General features: G+C 43.6%; 1 protein-coding gene across 1 annotated transcript in view; it reads left to right on the top strand.

The window, feature by feature from the left end:
• Nucleotides 1–24,268, top strand: part of TRPC5 (transient receptor potential cation channel subfamily C member 5) — a 126,996-nt gene that overhangs the window by 99,233 nt on the left and 3,495 nt on the right. The window contains exons 6-9 of the mRNA XM_035007348.1: nt 518–713; nt 22,268–22,471; nt 23,094–23,135; nt 24,148–24,237. Of these exons, the coding sequence (XP_034863239.1) occupies nt 518–713; nt 22,268–22,471; nt 23,094–23,135; nt 24,148–24,237 (532 nt within the window). The remainder of the gene's footprint in view (nt 1–517; nt 714–22,267; nt 22,472–23,093; nt 23,136–24,147; nt 24,238–24,268) is intronic.

Raw genomic sequence — 24,268 nt, 5'->3', positions numbered from 1 at the left:
GCAAAGGAAGGAGCCCTGGAAATAACTCTTAGAAAAGCATAGGCTCAGGACGCCTGGGTGGCTCAGTCGGTTAAACGTCTGCCTTCGGCTCAGGTCATGATCCCGGGGTCCTGGGATCGAGCCCCGCACACATCGGGCTCCCTGCTCAGCGGGGAGCCTGCTTCTCCCTCCGCCTGCCGCTCCCCCTGCTTGTGCTCTCTCTCTCTCTCTCTGACAAATAAATAAATAAAATCTTTAAAAAAGAAAAAAGAAAAGCATAGGCTCTGTGTAGACTGAGAAGAGAGAGAAGGTATTCCAGGCGGAAGGGGAAAGCCTAAGAGACAGAAGCGGTAACAAACAAATGAGCCCACCTGATAGGTTTGCGTGGGGAAAGAGACCAAAATCATGTGACATCATACTCTCCCTGTTGGGACGTAAATCTGACAGGCCCCTTATTAAGCAGATCCCTTCACATTTTCTGTCTATTTTTCTTGCCCTTCCTAGAGTATTAACTAACCTGCTCTTCGACCTCTTTCAGGCTCTTCGAAACCCTCCAGTCTCTCTTCTGGTCTGTCTTCGGCCTTTTAAATCTCTATGTCACCAATGTGAAAGCCAGACATGAGTTCACAGAGTTTGTGGGAGCTACCATGTTTGGGACATACAACGTCATCTCCCTAGTTGTGCTGCTGAACATGCTGATTGCCATGATGAACAACTCCTACCAGCTTATTGCCGTGAGTAGCTTTGCTTGACAAGGGTGATTACTTCATTTCTGGAGTGGTCACATTGGCCTGGAGCCCACTGGAAGCTCAATGAAGCAGTGTGTCGGCATCAAGTATTTTCCATTAGCTTTCCCAGTTGTTAGAGTGAATTATTTCTCTCTAAGGCAACTCGGTTTGGACTCTGAGTCCATTGAATCTGAGTAATCTAGAAGAGGACGTTCTAGTTAACAAGACTTTCTAGTTAATAAGACTTTCCAGTTGTTAGAGTGAATTGTTTCTCTCTAAGGCAACTCGGTTCGGACTCTGAGTCCATTGAATCTCAGTAATCTAGAAGAGGACGTTCTAGTTAATAAGACTTTCTGGTAGCCTTAAAACTCTGAATCCATTTTCTTGCCTTAGGAAGGAGAGCTTGGGAGGTCTGAGCACAGTTTGGCTATAACTTGTCACTCCACTAATCTCCAGGGTGGATTGATTGAGCTGACTGGTTCTCTAGGCAGGAGGGTCTTATCTCCTTCATCACTGCAAACATGTTCCTCACAAAACTGAGCCAAAGGTTGCCAAAGACAACCTTCTCAGACAGAGAGTGACTATTTTTTGATCAAGAATATATGAGTAATTACACTCCACTGTGAGACACTCTTTAGTAGAGTCAATCACTGAATCTTTTTTTGACCATCATGCTACCATTTGGATCAGCAATATTACCCTAAACAAGAAATGGTGAAGGTACAGGACAGGGGATTGGTCCAGGCCCTGCCCTGGTTTTTGATGCCAAAGTAAATATCTAACCTTAGCGTATTTTCTTTTTTTTTTTTTTAAAGATTTTATTTATTTATTTGAGACAGAGAGGATGAGAGAGAGCACCTGAGAGGGGGGAGGGTCAGAGGGAGAAGCAGACTCCCCGCTGAGCAGGGAGCCCGATGCGGGACTCGATCCCGGGACTCCAGGATCATGACCTGAGCCGAAGGCAGTCGCTTAACCAACTGAGCCACCCAGGCGCCCCTTAGCGTATTTTCTTATGATCTGCCTATCATATTTAGAAATGGAGTATTAGCAAAGGAGTTTTGGCTATCTGAGGTCCTGTTTAGTTGGGTACCAGTGGATTTGGATGCTTAGTTCATATTAAGATGCTAGATCACCCCCATGGGTCTATCTGTTGCTGAAAGTTTTTGCTATAACACAGAAGACAGATGAAAAGACCTGACTCTCGTCTTCCTTCATTGATGCTATTTCTCAGATTTTGTCTGCCACTGAGGAATCATTTAGCCTACAGAAAAGCAGCTTAAATTATTGGTTATATAAATAAAAGTATACACACATTTTTACACACATAGATATACACACATATTGTCCATATTTCGTGAATATTTCTGGTGATAGTGACCATCTGTGATCCATTTCTTTTTTTTTTTAAGATTTTATTTATTTATTTGAGAGAGAGAGTGAGTGAGAGAGAGCACATGAGCAGGGGCAGAGGGAGAGGAAGAGGGAGAAGCAGACTCCCCGGCTGAGCAGGGAGCCTGATGTGGGGCTCGATCCCAGGACCCTGGGATCATGACCTGAGCCGAAGGCAGATGCTTAACTAAGCGACTAAGCCACTCAGGTGCCCCTCTGTGATCCATTTCAATTAAGGACAGACCAAAGAGGAATGGGTTTATGCTGCAGCAGGAGGCTTTTAGGTTATCTATTAGGAGAAATTTCCTAACCATAAATAGCAATGAGATGTATTCTCCTAAGTGGGTTTGTAGAATCTCTCTCACTGGACAGTTTAAAGAAATCAGAATATAAAAGTATCCATTAGGATGGTTTAGATCTGAGGTACCTAGTGGAGGCATATAGTGAAAAAATATATTAGGAGTTAGAAGACCAGACCCTAGTCTTAGTCCTGTCATTTATAACTGTGACCTTGAGTAACTTACTTTCCCTTTGTAGGCCTCAGTTTCTTCATCCAAAAAGTAAGAGGGTTGAAATGGATGGTCTTTATTGAGATATAATTGACATATGGCATTGGGTAAGTTTAAGGTGTACAACGTGATGATTTGATACACTTATATATTGCAAAATGTTTATCATAATAAGGTTAGTGAACACATCCATCACCTCACATAAATGACCATTTTGATGAGAATATTTAAGATAGCAAATTTCTTAGCAACTTTCAAGTATACAATACAATATTGTGAACTAGAGTCACTATGCTGGACATTACATCCCCAGAACTTATTCAACTTCTAACTGTAAATTTGTACCCTTTGACAAATATTATCCATTTCCCCCAACCCTCAGCCCCTGGCAAGCTCCCTTCTACTCTCTGTCTCTCTGCATTTGACTCTTTTAGATTCCACGTATAACTGAGATCAGACAATACTGGCCTTCTTCAGCCTGACTTATTTGTCTTAGTATAATGCCCTCCAGTTGCATCCATCCAGGATTGCCTTCTTTCTCATGGTTGAGGAATATTCTGTTGTAGATATACACACCATATTTTCTTTTTCCATTTGTCTGTCAAGGGACAGTTAGGTTGTTTCCATGTCTGGTCTCTTGTGAACAATGCCACAGTGGACATGGGAGTGCAGATATTTCTTCAAGATGATGGTTGCCTCTTCTTTGGCTATATACCTAGAAGTGGGATCGCTGAAACATAGAATAGTTCTATTTCTAATTGTTTTGAGGACCCTCCATACTGTTTTCTATAGTGCCTGCACCAGTTTGCATTCCCACCAACAGTGCACCAGGGTTCCCTTTTCTTCACATTTGCACCACACTTGTTACCTCTTATCTTTTTTTTTTTTAGTTTTCATTTTATTTTTTATTTTTTTATTTTTTTATTAACATATAATGTATTATTTGTTTCAGGGGTACAGGTCTGTGATTCATCAGTCTTATATAATACACAGTGCTCATTGCAACACATACCCTCCCCAATGTCCATCACCCAGCCACCCCATCCCTCCCACCCTCCTCCCCTCCAGCAACCCTCAGTTTGTTTCCTGAGATTAAGAGCCTCTTACCGTTTATCTCCCTCTCTGGTTTCATCTTGTTTCATTTCTCCCTTCCTTCCCTTATGATCCTCTGTCTTGTTTCTCAAATTCCTCATATCAGTGAGATCATATGATACTTGTCTTTCTCTGATTGACTTATTTTGCTTAGCATAATACCGTCTAGTTCCATCCATGTTTTGCAAATGGCAAGATTTCTTTTTTTGATGGCTGCATAATATTACATTGTATATATATATACCACATCTTCTTTATCCATTCATCTGTTGATGGATATCTAGGCTCTTTCCATAGTTTGGCTATTGTGGACATTGCTGCTATAAACATTGGGGTGCACGTGCCCCTTGGGATCACTACATTTGTATCTTTGGGGTAAATACCCATTAGTGCAACTGCTGGGTCATAGGGTAGCACTATTTTCAACTGTTTGAGGAACCTCCATACTGTTTTCCAGAGTGGCTGCACCAGCTTGCCTTCCCACCAACAGTGTAGGAGGGTTCCCCTTTCTCTGCATCCCCACCAACATCTGTCGTTTCCTGACTTGTTAATTTTAGCCATTCTGACTGGTGTGAGGTGGTATCTCATTGAGGTTCTGATTTGCCATTTCCCAGATGCTGAGTGATGTTGAGCACTTTTTCATGTGTCTGTTGGCCATTTGGATGTCTTTGCAGAAATGTCTGTTCATGTCTTCTGCCCATTTCTTGATTGGATTATTTGTTGTTACCTCTTATCTTTTTGATAATAGCTGTTCTCTAACAGTTGTGACATGATAGCTCCTGGTGGTTTTGCCTTATATTACTCTGATAATTACTGATGCTGAGCAACTTTTCCTGCACCTGTTGGCCATGTCTGATGCAGTGGTCTTTAATATCCCTGCCGGTTCTGACATCCGGTGAGTCTGGATGTCTAGATGAACAGGCTAAGCTCGCAAGGTCTCTTCTAGCTCTGAAATGCTGTCCGTCTGCTGCTTTTGAAATGGAATATCACTCAATTTTATACTTCTCTCTCTCAATAGTTCGAACCCGACCAGGCCAAGAATTCTGGAATGATCTATGCTCACTCCAAGTCTGTCTGTATAAAGGGGACAGGCCTAAAATCTCAGGGGGTTATTTTTCCACTGCTATGCCTAACATCCCCTTACCCTGCCAAAGATGGCAATATTCATGCTGTGGCACTTGTCATTTTCTCCCTGGGTGTCTTGCAGCTGATCGCTCCTAATGGCAGTGGAAAACAAAGAGATTTTCTTGTCACCTAATACAGGGCTGTGGTGTCTCCCACTGAGCTCAGTGACATTTGGTAGGAAGGGTGGAAATAATCTTCTGTTTATGTGTCTTTAACATTTGGAACTGGATCCAGCGGGGTCCTGATATTGGGCAACCAGATTCTAAAAATATCTGGATCTGTCTGAGCAGTAAAGACCAGCAAGTAGATTCGATTCCACTCGCCACATCCCCACTTCTGTAGTCAATGTAGTTTTTAGAAGGGCCCTCATATGGAAGAAATGTCATAAGAAGGGAAGCCACTGAGGATAAATCTCTCCTACTTCAAAAGGTATCAACAGGCTGACTCGGTCTAAGTGGAGACTCAGTTGTTGACATGCTTTACTGGGAATATGTTTAGTGCACATCCTAAGACAGGGCTCAGGAACACCAGGTAATAGCAATCCCTTGAAAGGTCAAGCTCTTTCTCAATGCTCTGCACAGGATGCAGAGCTGCTGGTGGAGTAGAGATATGGCTCTTGAGAAATTCATATTTCTATGCCAGAGGAGGCTCCACTGCAGTCATAGATAGTCAGCTTCAAGATATGGGGAAGCAAGGATCACTCCAGGCGTGTACTCTGTGGTCCCAGCCAGCATCATCAAGTGAAGCTGGCCATATTTTATATTATTATTGTTTGTGATTATCATCAATTTCCTCTTCTCCCTTTATCCTTTTCTCTCTCTCAAGCTGCTTATTTCTCTCTGTAACACTTCTTTCAACACATCCACCTTGTCACTGCTGCTCCTCGTGTGTATGCTCCCAGTTCCATCAAGTGAAGTTGCCCTTGATACCATTTTCATCAAATTCACCCTTATGAAAATATGAGGTGGGAGAGACAGACCAGTCCCACAACATTCATTTACCTTAGGACCTATTCCTACGTCCAACTCACCTACAAGGGGCATCTCTTTTGCCTGAGACGGGTCCTCACAAAACATGGGGCTTATAATGATCTGTGTGATATAGCCTCGTGCGGCAAGTTACTAAGAACCCTCAGTTTCTCTGGCTACTGTGGAGTGTTCACTCTAAAGCTGAGATTAAGTAAACAGCACTTGCCTCACTGAGCCACATCTGCTGCAAGGCTTGGGGAGAGCCCAAATACATAGAATTGATTATCTCCCTTGGGGTGGCAGCATTTGGAGGCTCAGATAATGAAGTCTCCAACTGCCAAAGACAGCTATGCCCATGAAGACATTCATCAAAACAATCCCAGCACTGCAAAAACAGTAAATAAAGCCGGAAGGGGCCACCGCACACCCGGGAATGCCAAGGGTGGGGGCAGGTGGTCTTCCTGCCCACCCCCAGTCACCCGAGAACAACCTCAGACTTTCAAAGCACAGAGAAGACGACAACTCGCACACTACACCCATGATTTGTAACCCACTAACCAGGCAGATAACCAACTGCTATGCACTGATATGGCACCCAGTTGTGAAGACATTGAAATATTTCCATACCAGTTGGTAAATAGCTGCCACTCCAGCTGTTCCCTCTGGGATGCCCCTAGATCACCTCACAATCCAGCAGGTGAAAGGTATTTTGCACGCCTCTGTCCCAGTGCTATTGCTGGTATACATTGATTGGTTAGTTTCTTTTTTTTAATTATTGTATTTATTGATTTGAGAGAGTGTGTGTGTGCACAAGCAGGGAAGAGAGGGAGAAGCAGGCTCCCCGCTGAGCAAGGAGCCCGACACGGGGCTCGATCCCAGGACTCTGGGATCATGACCTGAGCCGAAGGCAGACGCTTAACAGACTGAGCCACCCAGGCGCCTCCGATTGGTCGATTAAACAGTCTGAATGTCATAGTGGCAGGCAGAATCCTAAAATGCTCCCCCAGGATTTCCCACCCTAATTGTCAGGACTGTGAATATGATGAGATGGCACATTTGTGATTACATTGCATATGTGGCAAAAGAGATTTTACAGATGTAATTAAGGTTACTAATCAGGGAGATTATCCAGATGGGCCTAATCTAATCACATACGTCCTGTAAAAGCAGAGTTTTCTCCAGCTGGTAACAAGAGAAGATGTCAGAGATTCGAAGCATGAGGAGGGTTTGCTGGGCTGTTACTGGCTCTGGTAACACCACTCACCACCTCTTCCAGTTGTCCCTCCAACTCTAGGGATAAGAGGGGCTTCCTGTTGTTGCTCAGCTGAAAATTCTCTGAGCTGTCTCACTGTCCTGTTTGGCTTCTTATCTCTTCCATCATCAACATACTAATCCCTGTTTTAAATTTTCTGCTTGAAAGAACTAGAGTGATTTCCATTTGTCTGGCTGTACCCCAACCTATCCGTATGTCTCTGATTAGGTTTTTGTGGGGTTGGTTTATTAAGGACAGATGGGGCTGAGACTTGAAGGTCAAATTTGGAAAGACAGAAAAGGGGGGATAGCTTTCAGATCTCATTTCTGGCAGGGAAATAGTTTGTACATCAGCAAGGATCGGCCTGGTGTTGATTGAAGGCAACAAGGGTGTAGGAGATGGCCTCATTCTTTTCTGCCTCCTTTTCTTTGATTTCAATGGAAATATCTTCAAATGGGGGGGCACCTGGGTGGCTCAGTCGGTTAAGTGTCTGCCTTCAGCCTAGGTCATGATCCCAGGGTCCTGGGATCAAGCCCCAGATCGGGCTCTCTGTTCAGCGGGGAGCCTGCTTCTCCCTCTCCCTCTCCGTGCCACTCCCCCCTGCTTGTGCTCTCTCTCTCTCTCTCAAATAAATAAATAACATCTTTTAAAAGAAAAGTAAAAGAAAATATCTTCAAATGGGAATAATGTCCTCCCTGTGCCGATAGGGAATATGCCCCAGCAATGAAGAGAAACATATAGGGGAATCGTATTGCTAGGAGCTGGATGAGTTCAGAGCCTGCCTTTAGAAAAATAATTTTAAAAGATGAGGTCTGCTCTTATGGCTTCTCACATCCCCATTCTGTGTCTTTATACTGCTGTCCACCTGGCTCAGCATAGCACCCTGGGCTAACTGCCTTGCCTTACGTGGACCTTACCTCGGACAAGCCCTTTGCCTCCACCTCTAGGCCGGAGCTGAGCTCTTTCTCAGTCCCCTAAGGCTTAGAGAAGTCAGTAATAAGCATGCAGTGACTATCTAGCATACAGACAGCCTTTATTAATCTGATAGGCATTCAACTGTTTTCAATCTATTATCATTATAACTCCCATCAATAATAACTACCATTTATGGAGCACTTATTATATGCCAGACATGATACAAAGCACTTTTCATACATATCTTCTCATTTAATTTTTACAACCTTGTGAGGCAGGTACTATTATTAATTCAATTTGATAGGCGAGGAAACTGAGGCACAGAGCTCAAAGTGACTTACCCAAGGGCACACGCTTAATAAGGGCACTGGCAGGTGTGTCTAATCCAAAGTAATCACAATACTATACCCACCCCTTTCCCTGCCTGCATTCCAACTCCCCAGACCTGGATGCACACCCCCCCTACCCCACCCTACACCCAACCTTGGACTCCCTCAGCTTTATCCTTCTACTTGATTCACTGACTCGGACTCTCTCCTGACTTCTAATCAGAGGACTATCCTCTAAGGAGTCTTTCCCTTGGTTCTAGAGATTAAGTGCCTTCCATTTCCCTGAGATTCCCTGCCCCCTCCCCCCAACACACACACACACACACACACACACACACGCTGGCTCTCTTTTTCTCCTTCAGTGTGCCTGTGCGCACTTCAGACTTCCAGTTTCTTCTTAGCTCTGCCCTGAATACTGCCAGCCTCCTCAATGAACAATCACACAACCCACCTGAGATAATCACACCCACAAAGGGTAAAAAGTTCAGCGCTCTCAAGCTCATTTGCATGACAAGAATTCCTCATTCAACTTACACATCCTGCCTTGGGATCGGCCTCTCATGCTGTCGCTTCCCAGAGAGCTCTTGCGTGGCCGAAAGGCTCTCTTGAAAGTACATCCTCACAAGCGAGTGGACTTCAGGGAAGTCTCGAGAAGAGGAGCATTCTCTCTGCAGATGCTGCAGGGGGCACCAAAGGCTGACTTTTCAGATCTCTGCATCTTGCCTGGGCCTGGCCTTCCCCCTGCTGGTCTAACACAGAAATGGATTCCTCGGTTTTTCTGCGTTAAGGTCCACTCATGGTTTTGTCGGCCAGCGGTCCGAGAGCCCACATCTGCTGAGGACGGAGCTCTTCACCTCAAAATGCCAAAGGTATCCTTTGGCAGGTCTCTGCTGAGCGGCAGTCTCTGCTTCTGACAGCAGCAACAGCCTTTGATGCCTGCTACCTGGTAATGATCTTGGTCACCGACAAAGATGAGGTGGGGCGGGGAGGACGGTAAGGAGGCAATGAAGGGAAGTGGGGTTTCCTTCCCCCGTGCTAAAAGGCAACCAGACAGGGCAGACGGCCGTACTGCCCCTCTGCATCCCAGATTCTCCTGTCCTGGACGTTCAGCAGGAACATCAGTAGTTGTCATGGTGACTCTTCTCTTGGGTGACTCAAACCAAACAAGACCAAGTATGCAAGAGACAGGAAGGGCTTAATGGGCTTAATGCCCCAAGAATCCCTCTGTCCATCTACTGGCTGATGTCCTGGACTCTTTCACCCATTCACTTAATAATAAATATCTCTTGGATGGATAAATATTTATATTTATATATATATATATTTATATTTAACAAATATTTATTGAGAGACTACACCATACTATACTACATTCTTGTTACTGGAGACACATTAGGTGACAGGTGAACAGGACAGACAGACCCCTGTCCTCATGGGGTCTACAATCACGGAACCACAGTTTCAAATTTCTCTTTGCATTTCCTTTCTTCCTTGAAGACTGCCTTTAACTTTTTCGGGGCCATGGATTGCTTTGATCATCTGTTAAACATGGACAAGAGAAATGCACATATGAGCAGACATGATCAAATGCAGCATAAAATCTCAGAGGATTCACAAACCTCCTCCCGCTGTCATCCAGAAATAGCTCACCTTAAGACCTGTTAGCATGCAAATATGTGTTAAGCTGTTAGGAGGTCACTTGTGACTCAGTGTAAATGAATCTGATCCCTTATTGAGATCAGGTTTGCATAGGGGGCCAAGCGAGTGAGACAGACCATGAGGGAATTGTACCTGAAGACTGCGGAAGGGACACCAACAAGGAAACAGATCAGAGGCACTGAAGGAAAATGTCACCATCATCACAGCTTTGCAAAGGATCATCAGGTCTGTGCAACAGTCCCCGAAGCCAACGGTGCCTTCAGCCACTCTGTAAAATAACAACCATCAATGGACAATCTGTGTCCATAAAAATGACCATGTTTGTATTTCCAATGATTTCAGAGCTGAGACTCGGGAAGAACTGTTCCTCGTGGAAGACTTGGCCTCCCTATGGACTGGTCTCTGAATGTTCTCTTCATTGGCTACAAATCATATCTGTGGATGAGTCAAAGGTCCATGGCGGAAAGGTCATTGTTGGGAAATGGGGTTCTTCTTGGCTTCTGCTTGTTCCCATTATCATTGTTCTGGGCACCAGGAGTCAGTTGACTGGAAAGCTAAGTGGTACAAATGAGCTTTGATTTCTGAGCAGTTGAGGTTGAGGAACTAAATGTGAGCTCGGAGTGATTAATATTAATAAGGCCTCTCTCTTCCTGTGGTCATCAGAGCCCCATGTTATAGCCCAAATCCATGTGAGAGACAGCACAGGCCAGGAGGTGTCCTTGAGCTACAACACAGAAGTCACAATACCCAGAAGGAGCATCGGAAGTAACAACCCGCTGCGTTACTCTGCCTTTCACTCGAGGCCTGACAGCAAAGTTACGTTACATCAGCTGTCAAAGAAAATTTGTTTTTGTTTGAAAGAGAAAAACAGAGGAGATCTAAGAGTAAAACTGAAGAGAAAGGGTCATTGTATTTCTTTCTTATCCTCCTGTCTTCGTCACAGGATTCTGCTCTTTCCTCTGTTCTCGTTCCCAATTTCCCCTGGGGATTTGACCTTCTAGAGAAATACCTGGGCCTATAGAATTATGAGTTCATCACAAAAGCTTTATGACAAATATATTTATCTCAAAGCTGCTCTTACTTAATGTGGCATATCCAGAAGCTCCCATAGTTAAAGAAAAGAAAGTGTTCTAGATCCCCTCATTCATTAGAAAATCAACATTATTAAAGAAGGTTTGAACTATTAGAATTAGAATCCTCTCAACTAACTCCACCAAAATTCCTATTGACCTTGCCCTAAAGATTCCTGGGGGTACAAAGAAGTTTCTAGCACCCAATAAATCTTCTAGGAGATTTTGCTACAGGGTTTTTCTCTTAATACCTCATTTCAAACATTTCATAAAAGAAAACTAATGCAAGATACTTGATGCTGGAGTCCCTCCATCCTTAACCAGGATGCGGGTGTCTGACACATAGGTGGCTCTCACTTAATACCTACTGAATAAATGAGCAAATTCATGAATTCCCAACGCATGTGACAAAATATTTTAAGGTGTGAAGACAGAGCAACAGACAAAGCTGACCGAAGCTGAGCTCCTTGGCCTCTATTCAGGGGTTGGTCAAATTTTTTCTACAAAAGGGCAGACAGTGAATATTTGAGGCTTTGTGGACAATAAGATCTCTGTCACCGCTATCCAATTCTGCTATTATAACACAAAGAAGCCATAGAACTACATAAACAAATGGGCATGACTGTGTGCCAATAAAACTTTATTTACGGGCACGGAAATTTGAAATTCATATAATTTTTGTGTAAAAACTATTACTCTTCTTTTGATGTCTTTTCAATCACTTAGAAATGTAACAACCCCTCTTAGATCTCAGGCTGTTCAAAACCAAGTGGCAGGCAAGATTAGGCCTGCAGGCCATCCTTTGCCTACTGCTGTTCTAGTTGTTTCCATATGTATCTCTTTTCTACCTTTGTAGACTGAGGCTCCTTGAAGACAGGGGCTCTGCTTTAGGTTTTCTTTATATTCCCCTGCTGCTTAGTAACATGTGGAACACATCATAGGTACTCAACACATACTTTTTCACTGATTGACGGGGAGAAGCTTGAGGAAATCCCTGATCTTCGGTTTGTCGACCATGTTAAAAAATGCATAATGCAGATTTATATCCATTGCAAGTGTTTGGTGTTTGGAGATTACATTTCTATGGCAATGGGTGGAAGCATTATCTGACTGAAAAGAGATCTGCCTACATGATGGATTTCATAATTATAGTAATATAGCGCTTTATACTTCCCAAAGCACATTTGCAGATATTGTCTTATTTGATCCTCATGAGGACTTTTGAGTGTAGGCAATATTATCTGTGGGTTACGGATGAGGAAACAGGCTTCCAAAGGTTGAGACTTGACCGGGGCTTCATGGCAAGTTTGTTCATTCATTAATTCATTCTTTCTACAAGGACTTGAGAGGCTGCCGTAGGCAAGCAATTAGGTCAAGGTGAATGCCGGGCCAGTGACTCCTCAGGTGATGTTAAGAAGCAATCCAGAAAATAGAAATGTGCCCTGGAGGGGCACCTGGGTGGCTCAGTGGGTTAAGCATCTGCCTTTGGCTCAGGTCATGATCCCAGGGTCCTGAGATAGAGCCCCATGTCCAGCTTCCTGCTCAGCAGGGGGGCTGCTTCTCCCTCTGCTCCTCCCCACGCCACTCATTCTCTCTCTTTCTCAAGTAAATAAATAACATTTTTTTTTAAGATTTATTTATTTGAGAGAGACAGATAGTGACAGAGATAGCAAGAGAGAGTACAAGCGGGGAGGAGAGGGAGAAGCAGGCTCCCCGCTAAGCAGGGAGCCCGATGTGTGCCTCGATCCCAGGACCCTGGGATCACGACCCGAGCCAAAGGCAGACGGCCAACCAACTAAGCCACCCAGGCGCCCCTAAATAACATCTTCAAAAAAATAAAAAGAGGGGCACGTGGGTGGCTCAGTTGGTTAAGCCACTGCCTTCGGCTCAGGTCATGATCCTGGAGTCCCGGGATCGAGTCCCACATCAGGCTCCCTGCTCGGCGGGGAGTCTGCTTCTCCCTCTGACCCTCCCCCTTCTCATGCTCTCTCTATCTCATTCTCTCTCTCAAATAAATAAATAAAATCTTAAAAAAATAAAAGAAAAAGAAGTGTGGTCTAGAGAGTTCAAAGTAAAGTCCTGATAAGTGAGGCATATGGGGACAGACAAGTAGATTTTCCCGTGCCCACGTGATCAGGCACACCTCTCTCTTCTGCCCAGGCTCAGAAATGGAAGGCCTGACTGAATTAGTCCTGGTTATTTCTGAAAACTGCAGGGTGAGCTCAGCCAACCACAGCTCTCACCACCATCTGATGGCTTCTGTCCTCCGAAAGGAAAAGGTGCCTGTACTCCCCAAATGAGAGATACAGGCAAGCAGAACAATCTGTGTCTCCTTTCAATTTACATTTCTGGAGACGCCCAGAAAAGGGGACAGACAGTTCAGTGAGCTTCAGGACCACCACGTGTGCTGTGAACGGTGCTGCCAGAATTGTGCAGTGTATAACCTACACGGCTGAACGCAAGAGCCCTGCAAAGGTCTCTTCACAAGCAGAAAAAGCTGAAGGAGACAAGAAGAAAAGAAACCTGGGCCGACAGAGGCCTGGCCAAGTGTGCAGTGGAATCTGTTTTCAAAATCTCAGAGTCTGATCAGCAGGCTCTGTCTCTGCACTTTTTGCAGGTACCTTTCTGACACACAGGAGTAAACTTGCTGCTTGTTGCAAAATCCCACTCGTGGAGCACTTCCCAAAGAGACAGTACACCTTAGCACCTTAGTGGTTAAGAGCTTGGGTCCTAGGGGCGCCTGGGTGTCTCAGTTGGTTAAGCATCTGGGATCCTGGGGATGGGATGCTTCCACCGTTGCCATAGAAATGTAGCTCTAGACAAGTGGCAAGTTCTGGCTGGCTGATGTCCCTTTCCCAGGGGCAAGCTAAAGGTGAAACACTTGGCATTTTATTTTCTGGCCCACTGTGTTTGAAAATGGCCAGAAGGCACTTACGTAGAGAAGACAGCGGCTCCAGAAAGCACTAAGAGAGCCCTGGTGTCATGACAGCCAGCACCCCTTGTCAGGATGTAGGGAGGGACAATTCTTCCAGCAACGGGGCTCAGTAGGATCTGAGAGTCCAATTAGAGCTTATTTTCTTTGAGGACCCCTGGAGATATCTATCACAAGTTCTTTCTTTGCAGTGATAAACGGGAGGCCTAGAGAAAGTAACATGGTTTGTTTCCATATGATCTACATAGTTTAGATTACCCAAAGGCTTGTAAGGTGCTATTCCTCAACCAAAACTTACCTACGCTGGGGTGTCTGGGTGGCTCAGTTGGTTGAGCATCTGACTCTTGATCTCAGCTGGGTAACCAGTAATAGAGTAACACACCCCAAGCCCCTGAGTGGTCAGAGTGGTAATTCCAACCACTTAGCAATCGCAGAGAGGGATTTGCAGCTGTCTCCCGCCTGGGGCGGGGTGGGGGAGGGGCGAGGAGGGACAGACACAATGGCCGCCCACTAGACAACTGCATATGTTCGGTCAGGAGAAGGACCTGTTTGTAACACCCAACGAGGGGGCTCTTGCAGTCTGGGAAGGGTTAACAGGACTATTGAGGGGGCATCAGTACTAGGGTGCGAGGGATGCTGGGGACAACGGCTGGGCGGGGAGTTGGCACTGGAGGAAGGACGCTCTTTTATACCCCGATGTTTTGCAGCTGAGTTTGTGCCCTTGAACTGAGGTTGCTACAAGGGCTCTAAAGTAGATAAACCAATCTCAGCGTCACTCGCAGCAGGCCCCAGAGTGATGGGAACAGGACATTCTGTTACAGAACCTGGACTAGATTGCCCTATGGAAGAACCAAGCGACACCCGGAGATCTTGGAGGACAGGAGGTTTATTTAACACTGTGAGGCTCAGAGGACAGTAGTCTCCAAAGTCTGAGCCCCGAGCACAAAGGGGGCAATTTATACACTTCTACTTCCGCATGCACACTGGGCACGCTTGGCGCATGCGCGAAGCGGGGCAGGGAGAGGAACCCGGATTTGTGCGTATGGGAAGCAGAGCAGGGAGAAGAACCCCAAAGAGCCCCGGGGCAGGGGCTGGGACTCTCTCACTGGCTCAGTCGGCCATCTTAGGACACAGATTTTCCTTATCATAACCAGCCAGCCACCTTGGGGAAGAGAGGAGGACTGCCGATTCTTTAGAGCTGGGGAACTGAGTCCCCGCTAGACCACCACACACGCGCAGTAAGCCCGGAGGTCAGGGCATGGAGGGGAATGGCGATACTCACTGAGGGGACGTTCTCTACTTCAGGGCTTCCAAGAGACCTGGACTACTTCCATATTCTGAAGATTCCTGTATATTTTTTTTAATTGAATTCAAACAAAAATGGAGTTACAAAAACCATGATATATTTTAAATGCTTACATCTTTTTAAAATGGCATTTTTAGCCCCGAGGCAAAACCACAATACAATGTATAGCATTGGGTGCGGTCCAGAAATCTGCATCTTTAACAAATGCCCCATATGCACACCAACCTTTGAGAAGCGTGCCCTGAGTTCTACCAGGTGAAGAAAGCACTCCAAGTGGGGTCGGCTTCCCTCAAAATGCCAGGGAAGTGAATTCTCTCGCTTCAGTTTGGGGTGTGTTGCCTTCCCCTCATAGGGAAACAAAGTGGGGCTTCTGCCCAAATGAAGTAAGCAGCTACTAGTTAATGTGAGAAAAATGCCAAAATATTCCTTACCCAAAACACCCTGCAACCAGCCTGCCATTGGGCCCAAGACTCCTGGGAGTAGCTTTTCTCCTTAAAGGTTATTATTAGCTCTTCTCTGCTATGTCTCTGCCTGCCGCTCTCCCTTTGCATTATGTTATAAAGCTTTCCAATTTGCTCGGGCAAGATGGTTGCTGGCAGGAGATCTAAGAGCGTGCATAAGAATTTGTCAAAAGCTGGTAAGAAATGGGCCTCGTGGTTTGATTGCAAGGCAAAGAACCTTGAGCTTGGATTTGTTGAGAAATGTGAAATTGAACAGACATGTGCATTTGACCTTGCTGTGGCCATGTGTTCAGGATCTGAGCTAGTCAACAACATTTGAGAGTGTGTTCTACAGTCACAGAACATTTCACTGGGTCAGTGAAAGGAGATAAATAGAAGCCCTGGCCTGCTCTACAGGACCTGACAGTCTCAAAGGCAATGCATGGCACACACGTGAACTAGAACACATATGTAAATCTATGTGTCATTAAAAGCACATTATGGGGGCGCCTGGGTGGCTCAGTCTTTAAGCGTCTGCCTTCGCCTCAGGTCATGATCCTGGGATCCTGGGATAGAGTCCCGCATCGGGCCCCCTGCTCAGTGGAGAGTCTGCTTCTGCCTCTCCCTCTGCCCCTCCTCTGTGCTTGTGCGTGTGCTCGCCCACTCTCTGTCGCTCACTCTCGCTCTCAAATAAATAACATCTTTTTAAAAAATTAAAAAGTAAATAAATAAAAGCACATTAGGGTAGCACAAAAGTCCTGAAAATTTGGGGAAGTCTGGAAGAGGAAGAACCACAAAAGAACCCTCCCAGGGGCTGACTTTGGAGAATGTTCAAGAGTAATAGTTGAGCAGAAAGGGTAGGGCAGAGGATAGGAGAACGCAGCGCCGCCGAACACTGAAAATAAGCAAGGAAAAGACAATGTCTGATTTGCTCATCACACAAGGTGAAAGGCTAGCCCTGTGCAGATGCAAGAAAACCTTTTGGGCATCATACATTCAGGGAAGTTGTAGACAAATACAACTACACAAGCCACAGCTCTAATCTTGCAATACAAATTAGATCAAGGATTGAAAATAAAACAGATTTCTAGACGCCAGATCATCTTTTTGTCCCTGTTGTTCACTGCTACAATCCCAACACCTAGCGTCTATATATATTTGATGAGTGAATGAATGTATGAACGAATATTTACTAATCACTTTACAGCTCGCACAGTTTAATCCTGCCAGGTGCTCTCTTATTTCCAGATCTTCAGGTTTCAGGCATTAATTCTGTATGCTAATCATGTCCTGTGTGATATTCCCACCACTTTTGGACAGTCATCTCTCTCTACCCAGCACCTAGCACAATGCCTGGAATATAGTAGCTCGTTGCTCAACATGGGAACCAAAGAATGGAGGTTAGGTGCACTATGAATTAATACATGATGAATGAATGGAAAAGCACTACTGAAACAGTACTTTGCAGTAACTTCTCTGTTAAGTTAGTACATAGAAATTCCCAACCTGAGCTCACCTGAGTACTAGGGGCAGGAAAAGGTAGCAGTGGGGGTCCTTGAGCTGTTTTCAAATTGCTTAGCCAAAATCATATCCTCCATCTAAATGGACTAGGGGCAAGGAGGGACACCAGAAAGCCTCCTGAGCTCACAAAGATGTCTATGGTTTATCACTTGGCCCACTTTATGACTCTATTCTTTGTTGAGATCGAATGCCTTTTTTTCCCCTCAGCATTTTAAACAACTGTTGTTTTTTTTAAAAAGGGGACATAACTTCTTAGTGTTTAAAACACAAACAAAAAGCTTAACTCACATAAGGATTAAAAAAAAGAAAAGAGCATTTCTAGATACCAGGATATCTAGGCGAGTTTGAAACTGTGACTCAGTTCATCTTAAGAAATACTTATTGAATAGCTACTTCATTTCAAGAACTACAGAAACATTCTGCAGATGAAAGACTGGCTATTTGGGGTCATCAGAGGGTAAAATGAAAATTCAAGGTTTGTTTCTGGTGTTATGGGCTCAGAAATGTAGTGGAAAGAACCCCTGTCCTCCTCTGCATGGCAGCTTGCCTACAGCACCATTGTCTCTCAAGGCAGTGATAGTTAACTATACCGATAATTGTGTGCATATATATATATATATATGCAATTTATATATTGAAGCTGTCTTAGTCCCAGGTCTCATCAAGGACATTCAAGCGCTTTTCCAGCATACTCTCTAATGAATTTGGTGGGAAAAAAATCTATATATCCTTTTATATGTTTTTGAGTTGACATCTAAATATGTCATCCTAAGTTTAAACCATTGCAAATGATGTAATTTCTAGAATAGGATAAATACTGACATTTAAAATAAAACTACCTAATCACTCATTTAAATGTATCCAATGAAATCTGAATACCATAGCAATTTGCGACTGATAACCATGTATTTAAAAATTAAATGGCAGGGCACCTGGGTGGCTTAGTCTGTTAAGCGTCTTGCTTTTGGCTCAGGTCATGATCCCAGAGTCCTGGGATCAAGACCAGCATTGGGATCCCTAGCAGGGAGACTGCTTCTCCCTCTCCTGCTCCCCCCTGCTTGTGCTTTCTCTCTCTCTCTCTGTCAAATAAATAAATAAATAAAATCTTTAAAAAATTAAAATTAAATGGCTAAAATCTTCTTTAAAGGCAGAAAGTTTACATCATTCCTTTTCTCCTTGCATTCTTATTTCCATTCACATCCCCACAGGATTTTACCCTAATGCTATAAAATTTTTGTTTTAAATATTTTATTACTATTGATCACTCTGTGAGAGTTCTTCATAACAAAAATATAAATTAAATTTTAATTTTTTATTTCCTGTGGCCAGACGGCAATAAATGTTAAAGCATTTCCTTTGAATTTAGTTATGATTCCATGATTAGCAGTACAAAACACCTCAAAAGAACACAAATGTAATACAAATTTTAATAAATAACTAAGACATAAAAATACATTTTTATTGGAAATGAATTGCTTATATAGGTGAATAGAGTTTTTCATCTAACTAGTTATTATATCCACAGAATATTAAGTAATATTCTGGAACAAAATTCAGCATCAACTATATTTTTATATTTTCATAAAATTAAGTGCTAAGAAAACTTTTCATATCAATAAGTATATGTGAATGGACAGTTTTATTATGCCATTGTCATTCAATTTTCTAGAACTCTGAGTTACATGCCAAAAAGTCATGTAATGATTTTTTGTAAAATAATATTTCAATAATCTATCATCTGATAACTTGATTAGGTTTGCCTTATCTTTTATCAAAAGCAAGGAATTATAAACCACATGACTTAGAAAAGGATTTGTTACTCAAGATTACAGTCATTCAGTTTCTCAATTTCTGAGAAGCAATACGGTAAGAAGCCTCTGAGACGGACTCCACTGATCCCCACTTCCAGGCATCTGAACCCTTATACAATCTTTTTCCCTTGACTGTGGGCTAGGGACTCAGTCTAACATATGAGACATGGTAGAAGTGATGTCACTTCAGAGAGTAGGGTACATGAAGACCATGGCTCTTCTCATTTACTACAGTGAAGCCTGCTGCCATGTTATGAGCCGTCCTATGAAGAAGCCCATATGGCAAGGAACTGAGGAAAGTCTTCAGCCAATAGCCAGCAAGGGACTAAGATCCTCAGTCCAACAGTGATAAATTTCACTTCACTGAAATTAATACAGCTTGCTCTATGAAAGAAACCATTGAGTGTATGAAAAGACAAGATGCAGCTGGGGAAAAAACATTTGCAAATCACATTCCTGACAAAGAGCTTGTATCCAGAATATAGGCATACCTCATGGGTTGTTTTTTTTTTTTTTTTAAGATTTTATTTATTTATTTGACAGAGAGAGAGAGAGAGCACAAGAAGGGGGAGCAGCAGAGGGAGAGGGAGAAGCAGACTCTACGCTGAGCGGGGAGCCCAATGTGGGACTCCATCCCAGGACCCTGGGATCATGACCTGAGCCAAAGGCTTAACCAACTGAGCCACCCAGGCACCCCAGGCAAACCTCATTTTATTGTGCTTCGCAGGTACTGTGGTTTTTTGTTTTTTGTTTTTTGTTTTTTTTACAAATTGAAGGTTTGTGGTAACCCTGCGACGAGCAAGTCCATTGGCACCATTTTTCCAACAGCATTTGCTCACTTTTTGTCTCTCTCACATTTTCGTAACTCTTGCAATATTTCAAACATGTTCAATATTATTACATTTGTTACGGTGATCTGTGATCAGTGATTATGACTTGCTGAAAGCTTAGATGATGGTTACCATTTTTTGGCAATAAAGTACTTTCTAATTGGGGTGGCTGGGTGGTTCAGTCGGTTAAGCATCCAACTCTTGATTTCGGCTCAAGTCATGATCTCAGGGTCCTGGGATCAAGCTCCACATCGGGCTCCATGCCCAGCTCAGAGTCTGCTTGAGAATAAATAAATAAATCTTTAAAGTACTTTCTAATTAAAGTGTACACATTGTTTTTTGAACATAATGCTATTGCACACTCAACAGACGACAGTATAGTGTAAACGTAACTTTTATATGCACTACGAAACCAAAAAATTCATTTGACTTGCTTTATTGTGATATTTGCTATGTGGTGGTCTGGAACCAAGACCGCAATATCTCTGAGGTATGTGTTTGTGTGTGTGTGTGTGTGTATATATATATATATATATATATATATATATATATATATATATAAATTCACCTGTAAGAAAACAATGCAATAAAAATGGGCAAAGGATCTGAACAGCCACTTCACCACAGAGGATATATCGATATAACGCATATGAAAAGATGCTCAACATGAGTAGCTATTTGGAAAATGCATCTTAAAACCATAATGAGCTCCAACTACTTGTCTATTAGAATGGCTAAACTTTAAAAACCTGACACATGGCACTGGGTGATGCAGGGAAGTGTTGAATCACTGTATCGTACACCTGAAACTAATGTAACACTGCATGTTACCTAACTGCAATTAAATGTTCCACTAAAATGGAACATGGACAAATCTCAAAGCCAATCTCAAAAAGGTATCTACTGTATGATTCCATGTATCTGGTATCTTGGAAGAGGCAAACTAAAGCATTGGAGAATGGAGGGGCGCCTGGGTGGCTCAGTCGGTTAAGTGTCTGCCTTCAGCTCCAGTCGTGATCCCGGCATCCGGGATCGAGCCCTGAGTCGGGATCCCTGCTCAGTAGGGAGCCTGCTTCTCCTTCTCCCTCTGCCCCTCCACCCTTGCTTGTGCTCTCTCTCTCTGTCAAATAAATAAATAAAATCTTTTTAAAAAAATAAAAGTGCTGGAGAATGGAGCAGTGGTTGCCAGGGGCTAGGGGTTGGGGAGAGATTGATTACAGAAGGGCAACACTAAGGAATTTGGGGGAGGTGGTGGGACTGTTGTGTATCCTAACTGTGGTGGTTACAGCAGTCCATTCAGGTCTTAAAACTCCTAGAAAAGTGTGTGTGTGTGTATCTTGATTATGATGGTGGTTACACAGATATACACACTTGTCAAAACTCATGGAAAACCTAAAATGTGTGAATTGGATGTGTGTGAATTTTATGTGTGAATTTAATGCTATGGAAATCATACCTCAATGATATGGAATTTTTTTAAAAAAGCCTCGGGGTGCCTGGGTGGCTCATCAGTTGAGCGTCCGACTCTTAGTTTTGGCTCAGGTCGTGATCTCAGGGGTCCTGGGATGAAGCACCCTGTCGGGCTCCACACTCAGCAGGGAGTCTGCTTGGGGGTTCTCTCCCTCTACCCCTCCTCTCTCTCTCTGAAATAAATAAGTCTTAAAGAAAAAAAGCCTGCCCACATCAATTCCACTCCTTAAAAATAACCACTGTTGACAGTTTGGTATGTACCTGTCTAGAACATGTAAGCATGTCATATAAAGGGTTCTTCGGGTGCATAAGTGGCATCGTGGTACACAATAGATGCTTTATGTTGCTTTTTTCACTTCCAGGTCTTGGAGCTCTTACAGATATATGGATAAGCGCATATACACATATATATGTTCTATATATAAAATGGTGATAGATCTACTATATTTGTAATAGCTATATTGCAAGCCATTTTGTGGACATAACATCATTGAGTAAATGATATCACTATGACAAGCTACAGTGCTAACAGTGAACGACCCTGTGCATACATCTTTTTGCAAGTATGATGATCAGATAAATCTCTAAAAGTAGGATTACTGGGTCCTGGGGTATGTGTAATTTGAATTTTTTTAAATACTTTATTTATTTATTTGACAGAGAGAGACACAGCGAGAGCGGGAACACAAGCAGGGGGAGTGGGGGAGGGAGAAGCAGGCTACCCACGGAGGAGGGAGCCCGATGCAGGGCTCGATCCCAGGACCCTGGGACCATGACCTGAGCCGAAGGCAGACGCTTAATGACTGAGCCACCCAGGCGCCCCTGAATTTTTATACCTACTGACAGATTGCCCTCTATAGAAGCAAGCCGAACTTTTAGAAGGAGGCATGGGTGCATTTTGCAGTTTCCTATTCCAAATTCCTGAACTTCTCTCTTTCACAGGATCATGCCGATATTGAGTGGAAGTTTGCAAGGACAAAACTCTGGATGAGTTACTTTGATGAAGGCGGCACCTTGCCACCTCCTTTCAACATCATCCCCAGTCCCAAGTCATTTCTCTACCTTGGTAACTGGTTCAACAACACCTTCTGCCCCAAAAGAGACCCTGATGGTAGACGGAGAAGGCACAACTTGAGAAGCTTCACAGTAAGGCTTTTTAAAATTCCATTTTTTTTAGGTGCTCAGTAAATATTATTATTTTTTATTAACATAATGTATTATTTGTTTCAGGGGTGCAGGTCTGTGATTCATCAGTCTTACCCAATTCACAGCGCTCACCATAGCACATACCCTCCCCAGTGTCCATCACCCAGCCACCCCATCCCTCCCACCCCCCACCACTCCAGCAACTCTCAGTTTGTTTCCTGAAATTAAGAGCCTCTTACGGTTTATCTCCCTCTCTGGCTTCGTCTTGTTTCATCTTTTCCTCTCTTCCCCTATGATCCTCTGCCTTATTTCTCAAATTCCTCATATCAGTGAGATCATATGATAATTGTCTTTCTTTGATTGACTTATTTCACCTAGCATAATACCCTCTAATTCCATTTCTTTTTAAACAAAACTGTTTTCTATCTTCCCCCCCTGCCCCACCCTTCATGACAGTCCCTATATTAAACAACATAAAATCACTCCAACCTACAGAGGTCTGGGGGTTTGTCAGGCAGGAGCTCCTGTGTTATTCTCCAGTCCTAACATAAAGAAATATATTCGAGTGGATGGGTTGCTGGGAGACCACTGATGTGAGCTCTCTGTCCATTTTCAATTACAGGAACGCCACGCTGACAGCCTGATACAGAATCAACATTATCAGGTAAAGCTCGTCCCAGTGACTAAGCAAAATCGTTCTTGGTCAGTTGGTGTGACCTCGGACAAGTCACTTAACTTTGCTGAGCCTCGGTTTCCTCATCTGTTAAATGGGGGTGATATAACTTAACTCACAGGGTTATTGTGAGAATCGAGTGGTGAGCATGCATGTGTGATCATGTGTGTGTGATCGTGTGTGTGTATGTGTGCGCGTGTGTCCTGGCACATTTAGTGGTAGCTGTCATCATCACCGTTCCTGACACAAAGTAGAGTGACCACATGTGTGCCATTCCCAGGAGGCTAAGTAAAAAGTGGCCATCCTGAGGTGCCTGGGTGGCTCAGTCAGTTGGGCTTCCGACTCTTGATTCCGGCTCAGGTCATGATCTCAGGGTTGTGGGATCCAGCCCTGTGTACCTGCACCAGGCTATGCGATCAGTGGGGTGCCTGCTTAGGATTCATTTTGTCCCTCCCCCACTCTCCCTCTAAAATAAATAAAATCTTTTTTAAAAAAAGAGGTCATCCCTGTAAAGGAGAAGTGTACATTGACTTTAAGAAAAATATCTGGATTATGTAATTAGCAGACATTGAAATCAGCAGACTTTGTGACACCAAAGAATGACTTTATCAATTCTATAAGAGGGAAGAACAACTCTCATCTTACAAGGAGGGTTAAAGTTTAATCCAGCCTGAAAGGGAGGGTATTGGCCATGACCATCCAAGGATTATTCCACTCTCATTATTCTGTAAATGTGAATCTGTGTTTGCCTTCTTTGTGGGCAGAAATGTTTCGTGTTGGATGAATTTGATTTTGCTGGCCCACTCTGCCACCACATTTGGACACACAGTCATTCTTCATTTAACTAATGGACTGAACAGGATTTTTGAGGAAAATGACTGGATCCCGGGAGGATTTCCTATTGCAAAGACAGTCTGAGCATGTTTTTTTCCTGACAGTGTTTCTTATTTTCCTGAGAGCCTGAGAAGAAAACTGAATGCCCCCCCTTTTTTTTAATTTCCAGGAAGTCATCAGGAATTTAGTCAAAAGATATGTAGCTGCTATGATAAGAAATTCCAAAACAAACGAGGGACTAACAGAAGAAAATTTTAAGGTAATTGAATCATGAAGTGGTTTAATTTCTC

Source organism: Mirounga leonina, unplaced genomic scaffold (assembly GCF_011800145.1).
Source record: "Mirounga leonina isolate KUSES-001 unplaced genomic scaffold, KU_Mleo_1.0 Mir_101664, whole genome shotgun sequence".
In the NCBI taxonomy this organism is placed as follows: domain Eukaryota; kingdom Metazoa; phylum Chordata; class Mammalia; order Carnivora; family Phocidae; genus Mirounga; species Mirounga leonina.
The sequence above is the reverse complement of the archived record's forward strand: the minus strand, read 5'-3'. Positions and strand labels throughout refer to the sequence as shown.